The sequence below is a fragment of the Syzygium oleosum genome, unplaced genomic scaffold (assembly GCF_021117445.2).
Source record: "Syzygium oleosum isolate NSW1041296 unplaced genomic scaffold, Sole_v2.1 Sole_v2.54, whole genome shotgun sequence".
NCBI lineage: Eukaryota > Viridiplantae > Streptophyta > Magnoliopsida > Myrtales > Myrtaceae > Syzygium > Syzygium oleosum.
Window position 1 is genome coordinate 265,767 of NW_026607538.1, and position 8,073 is coordinate 273,839.

General features: G+C 42.6%; 1 protein-coding gene across 1 annotated transcript; it reads left to right on the plus strand.

Moving 5' to 3' along the window:
* Positions 1 to 3,032: 3,032 nt before the first annotated feature.
* On the plus strand, positions 3,033 to 7,719 carry LOC115693893 (disease resistance protein RPV1-like). The gene is made up of 4 exons (XM_030620954.2): positions 3,033 to 3,588; positions 4,309 to 5,422; positions 5,515 to 5,799; positions 5,882 to 7,719. Exons 1-4 carry the CDS (start codon positions 3,116 to 3,118, stop codon positions 7,478 to 7,480), a joined length of 3,471 nt encoding a protein of 1,156 aa, XP_030476814.1. The 5' UTR covers positions 3,033 to 3,115; the 3' UTR covers positions 7,481 to 7,719.
* Positions 7,720 to 8,073: the final 354 nt, after the last annotated feature.

Here is an 8,073-nt window from a genome sequence, read left to right on the forward strand (position 1 = left end):
TTGCACTTGAATTAATGAAAGGACTACATTGAAAATTTTCAAATAGTTCAGGGACTAAATTGTACACATACTAAAAGTTCAGGGACCACATTGAACGAATTAAAAGTTCAACGGCCAAAGTGAACATTAGGCTAAAGTTCAAGGACTATATTGAACAAATTAAAAGTTTAGGGATCAAATTACACATTGAGTCAAAGTTCGGGGACTATTTGTGTCATTTTCCTTAAATAAAAGGAAAAATGCATAAAAAAAAAATCAAAGATGCCAAAGCCACTCTTGAAGAGCTTGAAGGGGAAGACGATCCATTGCAGCTTCACGGTGCCGGAGCCGCCGGTAATGGCAAAGAAGGTGTCATGGTAGGTGAGGTAGGGGCCCTGGACCGAGATGTTCTTGTAGTCGCCGAAGTAGAAGCTATAGATGGTCTCGTAACAGTTGCCGCCCTTGTCAGGGAGGTGCTTGATGAAGAGGTGACGCCGAGACCGAAGGTGACGCTAGAGGTCATCGGAGTTGAGTTTGTTGGTGAAGGGGACGAGGTCGCCAAGGGAGTTGACAGCCTTCTGGCTCAGCCATTGCTTTGGTTGTTGCGGAGTGCTGTCACGGCTCTGGTGGTTTGATAATGCAAAGTGTGGGTCAACCATGGCGTCATCGGTGCACTGCCCTTGGCTTCGGAAGTGAAGACCTTGGTCTCGGGGTCCTCGTTGGGGAGGTCGAGGTTGATCGTGCGGACAATCGTGGCGAATGCGGACATGGTGGAAAGGGCGGCGTTAGGGTTTTACGGTGGTAAATATGATTGTGATGAGTGAGCGAAATGAGGAGAGAGAGAGAGGAGAAAGAGGAACGATCGTGAGAGACTAAAGAGGGAGACCAAGAGAGACCTATTTTGCTGGGCTGAATAGGTCAAATATGGGTCATAAGCAAATCTATCATGACCTATTTTTTAGGCTTTTATTTTCTTCTTAACCCACATAGTCCCATTTTACAAAAAAACGAATCTCATGTAGAATTGAACATCCTAAAACTGAGTTACAAAATGGGTACATGACTCATTTTGCCAGCTCTACTCAAAGTTTGGTTGGAATCTTTTATCACATTGAAATTTTATATTGAAAGTCAAATTAACGTACGCTCAAGTTAATTTCTCCATATTTGATGGCGATGCGAGGAAAGCTCAACTTTACATTTGAAGGCTATGTGAGGAAGGAATTAGGTACAACGGCCCATTTGGTTTAGCATTGCAAATGGTCTTTAGGACTCTAAGGTCCATTGGGCAAATACAAATGGCGTTTGGTTCATTTTTTACTCAATTCTGGGGAAATGCAATTGCATTTCCAAAGGCCTCTGAGAGGCCTTTATTTAGCACAAGACAAGTTCGGAGGTCCTTTAGAAAGTAGCATTTCCAGAATGCATATAGACTTTTTTTCTTCCAACTTTGCCCTCGCTCAACTTTTATAATTTTAGAAATGTCCCTACCTAACGTGACGTCACCTACTAGGTTTTAGGTAGCCACAGGTGGCCGACAAGCATCGGGTGAGACTCCGGTGAGGTAGTATGTGACTGCCGACGAGCCAGATCTATTGTTAGCAGCCTCACTTGAGGTTGCCCAACCTTAGGCGACCAATAGGCAATGGCCACCTGGGTTTGCGTGACCTTGGCGACGGTTGCCTGAGGTCGGGTGACCTTAGGGGAGGTTGCCGGCGCCAGATCTGGCTTGGCGGTAGCTAGATGTAGCCTCTCCGGAGGCTCACCGCTCTCCCGTTAGCCGCTGATTCTTATCGATTTTGTGTTTTTCTTATAAAAAAAATAACAAAAATGCTTTTCAAAGTGTGATTTTGCCAAACACCATTTAAGCAAAAGTTGTTTCCCAATACACTTTAAAATTACAATTTACCAAATACTATTTGCATTTTGGGAAATCTTTTTAGCCCAAGGCATTTGCCTTTTCCCAAAAACATTTTCCCAAAATCGAACCAAATAGGCCGTACAAGTCAAGATTCTTTTCTTTTTTATTCTTTTTCATCCGAGTCATTGTAGCAGTTCTTAGTTGCGTTTCCTGGACTCTGATAAGTTGACTTTGGGTCAACTTAATAAATACTTTCTTTCTGTGCTGGAAAGTTTTGTTTCTAGCAAAAAAAGGTTATTTAGAGGGAAAAAGCCACAAAAAAAACTTCAAACTATGTCCACTGTGACATATTTACCCTGAATTTTTTTGTGACATCGAAAATTACAAACTATGCTTAGTATAACACATTTACCCTAAACTTTTTCTTGTGACATAAAAAACTCCAAACTTATAACTATGTGACACATTTACTCTCAATCAAGGTTCTGTCAGATGATTTTTCAGCAAAAATGTCGCTTTTATTTCACTCAAGCTACATGGGCGCTATGTCAATACTATTGTTTTCTAGAGTTCATGTAAGTAGATTTTTAATATTGCTTATTGATGAAACATTGATAGACAGTAAATATGTCACACAGGTACGAGTTGAGATTTTTTATGTCACGGAAAAAAATTAGGATAAATATGCCATGGTGTGTATAGTTTGAGATTTTTTGTGGCTTTTGTCCTTATTTAAAATGTTGGGTGAAGATACGAAATAACCATCATCTTTTTGGACAGCTACGTGCTGTTAAAAGATGCGTCACTCAATAATATATATATTGGTTATCTCTTAGCCGAGGGGCAAAAAAATACTTGTTATCTCAAGCTCTTTTCATATCATATATTTGGAAGAAGAATGTTAAAATGATGTCCCTGTGTCATCACAAAATGGAAGATACGGTTTTCCAGGTGTTCAATTCATTTTGGTATGTGCAGTTCCTGTAGTTTTACTCATCTTTGACGAAGTTTGAATGCGCTTGTTGCTTCTCAACAAGTATTCCTAACTACCCTTCAACATAACCTTTTCGTTGGAATCAAGCATGTTTCCATAATCAGTTCCAATTAAATTAGGTACACTTGCATTCAGGTTGTCTGGATCCGGGTCAATCCAGGTCTACCATATATTCATCTCGTTCTAAAACTTGGTGACTCGAGTTAAAAAGGCCAAAAAGACAGAGGGAGAGAGAGAGAGAAACAAATAGCTCTGCAGGCAATTCCCACCAATTCTTGACGATGAACGTCCCCTATCATTCATCATCATCGTCATCATCCGCATCCTCTGTGCGGCCACCATTCGAAGTGGTCGTGAGCTTTAGAGGAGAGGATACGCACGAGCATCTCGCTTATCCCCTTGTCACCGGCTTGACCGCCGTGGGGATAAGCGTGTTTAGAGGCAAAAGGAAGCTGGGGGCAGACAAGGAAATTGACCCTGCGCTGGTCGAAGCGATTGGACAGTCGAAGATATTGATACCCATCATCTCGCCGGAGTACGTTTCCAGCAAAAGCTGCCTCATGGTGCTGGCCAAGATGTTGGATTTCATGGACACCATGAACCATGCCATCATTCCTATTTTCTATCGCATCAACCCGTCCTTCGCGGATCACAAAAAACGAGGGAGCGATGGCATGCTCGTCGACCCCTTGAAGTCCGCCCTCCATCGGATTGGACAATTGGAGGGATATCGTGTTGACGACGCGAGCGACCGGTAATTCTACTCTACTTTCCTTTGCTTGTACCTCCTTGTAAACTCCAGTGCGAAGTGATTGAGGTCGAATTATCAAGTCGTTGGAGATAATCTGGCGAATAGTGGAGCATTTGAGACTTTAGGAGCACCCAGCTACTTTCTATGCTTTGAAATGGCTCCTGGAGAAAGCACGATTGTGATTATTCAAAACAGTGGCCTTAATTTGATTTTGGACTTGTTTTAGTAGCTTTTCAATAGCTTCCTACTTCGCCACACCAACACATCGGAGGTGGGAGTGGGACATCGATAACTTCTTTTTTTTGGGAGAGGAGATGGCAAGCACTTTGCACATATAAATCCTGAGTTCGTAGAAGAACTAGTCCTTTGTAGAATAGAAATAAGCTGTTTGGATGACTACTCAGTCTTTAGAGACAACAAAAACCTTGTATGGTTTCCGGGTCCGACGTAATAATAGATGACCTAAACCATGAGTAAGAACTCATGTGGAGCACACACTAATTCCACAAATTTATATAGACTCAATTTTGTATTGTGATTGATTTTATTCGTCAGTCATTCATGACTTCCCTTAAGTTGCCTTGTACTCATAAGTCACCAGTTGGCTATAAGTCAACTCGAGTATTCTGCTTCATTCTTCTGCCTTTCTTGTTATTTCTTTCCTTAGTTTCTCAGGATCATACGTTGTTTTCATCTACTCATTTTGTTTGTTTGGAATGGCAGGCTTATATCTGAGCTCGTGTTGTATGTCACTCGGCAGCTGAAGAAAGCTGAACTAGTTGGTACTTCCATGCCAGTTGGAATTGATAATCAAGTCCGCGAGATGATGACGAGGCTTGACATCGACTATCGCAATAAACAAGCGATTGATATTTGCAGCAATGAGGTCCGAATGGTTGGAATACATGGTATCGAGGGGATCGGGAAAACAACTCTCGTAAAGTTTGTTTACAACCAACTATATCCTCTGTTTGAAGGCTGTAGCTATCTGGGAAACATCCGAGAGATATCGAGAACCGAGTCCCTCGAGCATCTGCAAAGCCAACTGGTTTCTGACCTGCTAAAACAGGAACCTTTAACCTTTCGTTCCTTAGAAGATGGTATTTACCACATCAGACATAAGTTTCGCAATATGAGAGTTCTCATCGTGCTCGATGATGTCAATGAGCAGCATCATCTCGAAGCATTTGCCGGGAAGCTAAGCTGGTTTGGGTCGAGAAGCAGGATAATTATAACAACCAGAAAACCCAATCTTCTTAATATCCCTGAAGTGGTTGAGACTTATGAAGTTCAGCCTATGGACGCAGATCAATCCCTTCGTCTTTTCTGTCAACATGCGTTTGGGGGAAGTTCTCCCCGGGAGGGATTTGGTGAACTTTCCAAGGACATTGTTTCCACAGCTAGAGGGCTTCCTATAGCAATTGAGGTTGTAGGTTCCTTTCTGTACAGAAAAGACAAACAAATATGGACTGAGACGTCAAAGAAACTAAAGAAAAGACCAGTCCATCCTGTCCAACAAGTGTTGATGACTAGCTTGGACGCTCTAGATCCAGAGACAAAAGAAATATTTCTCGATATTGCTTGTTTCTTAATAGGAAAGGACAAGAGAATGCCCTTTTACATGTGGGAGGGCTGCGATTTTCATCCTTGTAGTGGTGTTGAGAGTCTCCTTCTCATTTCCCTGGTGAAAATCGGAGAGAACAATGAGCTCTTGGTGAATGATCTATTAAGAGACCTTGGTCGAGCAATTGTCTCCAAGGAAGACCCTGCCAACCCTGGAAAGCGCAGCAGGCTGTGGGATCACAAGGACGCCCTCTATACCTTAAGGAGAAAAAAAGTAAAATTATCCTTGTTTTGGAATTCTATGTATGCGATACTTTCTTTCTTACTCTAACCACTATAATTCACTTTTCTTCTTTAATTCTACAGGGAACGAAAAGGGTTCAAGCCCTCTGTCTCAAGGTCGACAATGGTTCAGACAAGTGTTTCACATGTGTCGAATTTCAAAACCTGTCCAAGCTGAGGTTCCTTAAATTGGACAATGCAAATATCCAGGGAGATTTCACGAATCTACTCTGCAATTTAAGGTGGCTTGACTGGCGAGGGTGCCCCGCAACCTTTGATGCCATTAACTTGCATCTGGAGAACTTGGTGATTCTTGATTTATCAGGGAGCAAGGTCACTCAAAACTGGGAGGGTTGGAGTCAAATCAAGGTGAAGTGGAACATATTTCATTTCGTTCAACTCATCACCAGGAATTAACTTTGTCTGAAATATGTCCTATTTTGGATTGCAGATGCCACGGTTAAAAGTTTTGAACCTCACACGGTGTAATGAAATGCTGATAACTCCCAACTTCTCTGGTTACCCGCTGTTGGAGATGTTGATTCTCGAAGGCTGTTTTCAATTGGTCAAGCTAGACAATTCAATTTGTCAACTAAGCTTCTTGGTTTCCTTGAACTTGAAATCCTGCTATAATCTTAATGTGTTGCCGCAGGAAATTGGTAACATGGAAGCGCTGAAAGAGCTTCTCATTGATGGTACTTCTATACAGGAAATCCCCGAATCGATAGCTCGTACGGAGAAACTCGAAATTCTTAGTGCCTCCAATTGCTCCTCATTAACTTACCTGCCCGAATCCATTTGCAATATAAAAGCTCTTTCGATGCTCTTGCTGGACAATGTGAAGATCCCCGAACTCCCCGATTCAGTCGGAAGTTTGGTGAAGCTTAAACGGTTGTCGTTGAGGGAATGCCGGCGGATACAGAAACTTCCAGAATCTATCGGCAAGTTAGGATGCTCATTGGTGGAGTTGGACATATCAGGGACGCCTATTTGGGAACTGCCTGATTCCATGAGAAACCTGCACCGACTGAGAGTTCTTAAGATGGAACATTGTCCTGTGCGAGAGTTTCCTAGTGCCATTGGCGAGCTAAGGAAGCTTGAAGAGATCCATGCCTCCCACTGTACGAGTTTGGAGGGAAGCATTCCTAATGACATTCACAATCTACAATTCTTGAACATATTGATCCTAGGACATAGTGGTGTTTCTAGACTACCACGGTCAATCCAGTTGCTAACCCATCTCCAGACCCTCGATTTACTTACTTGCAACAACCTTGAAATGTTGCCGATGCTTCCCCCGAGTTTGACTTGTCTGCGAATAAGCTCAAAGAAGATGAGCATAATCCCAAATATTCAGCATTTAGTTGAATTGGAAGAATTGAGCTTTGGCGATGACAATCCCAAGGAGCTAATAGTTCCTCGTAACCCTGCATCCATTTCGACCGAGCAGAATTTTCCTTGGTCTGTAAGGTTTCCGAAACTCAGGAGCTTAGAGTTTTCTCATTCCCAAATCCGCAATTTGAGATTTGAGTACGGCTCTGCATGCGTTCCTCAGCTCAAGGAAGTCTTCCTGAGGTGCGCGAACCTTCAAGGAGTATTGGGGCTTCCCTCATCGTTGTCCGTCTTGTCGATCCGAGCTTGTTCTTCGCTGACGAGTTTGCCGACAGTCCAGAATTTGAGTCACTTGTTGGAGCTAGAGCTCTTGAACACGGCTGTCAAAGAGATTGAAGGACTTGGAGGGCTAAAAAGCCTAGAGATCCTGTTGGTGTCGGATTGCGAGCTAGTACATCTCAACGGCCTCTCCGAATTGAGATTATTAAAGAGATTGTCTCTCAAGAACTGCAAGTCCCTCAAGTTGCCCACCGTATCTGGCCTCACCATGTTGAAAGTCCTGGAAATCCACAGGTGCCAGAAGATCCGCAACATCGAAGGCCTTGAGGAATTGACATTGGAGGAGCTGCTCGTGAGTGAATGTAAGGCTGCAAGTTCAGCTGAAGTAAGACGAGCCCTGAGGAGTATCGGAAAACGTTTGAGGACATCATCCCCTTGAGTGTGATCACCATGTCATATGATGCATGTGTTCTGCTTTTCCCCTTGAGTATCACAAATGTTTGTTTTCTTTTGATTTCTCACCATGCTATTGACGAAAAGTGGAATAACTAGTCATTCTTATGTTTCAATATAATCCAAGAGCAGAGAAGTCGCATGTAATTTGGATAGTTTCAGGTAAAGTGAAATCCATGACATCTCGCACTTCTAAACGATGCATTACGCCACTTCCGGGAGTTATTTCCTTTTCACTTAACAGAATGTGTACTAGTTTTCTTGAATTCTTTCACTGCCTGACAAATTTGCAACACGAATAGCTATTCTCGTGATGTAGCTACGCTAATCTGAATTCAGATGGTTGGGGCAGCAAAATTGGATCTCACTCTCTGGTTTGAATCACCACGACGACGGGATCGAATCTAAGAAAATCTAAAGTTGAGATGGAAATTAAAAGGCGTGCAAATTAGAGCAAATAAACGATAGGAATCACAGCTTACAAATTAATGGGACAGAATTTATGATAGGTGTCGATGCACAGGTTAGGATGTCCGGGCTTATACCCTAGTTGTCCTCCTATGCTTAAGTTAGGCCTGA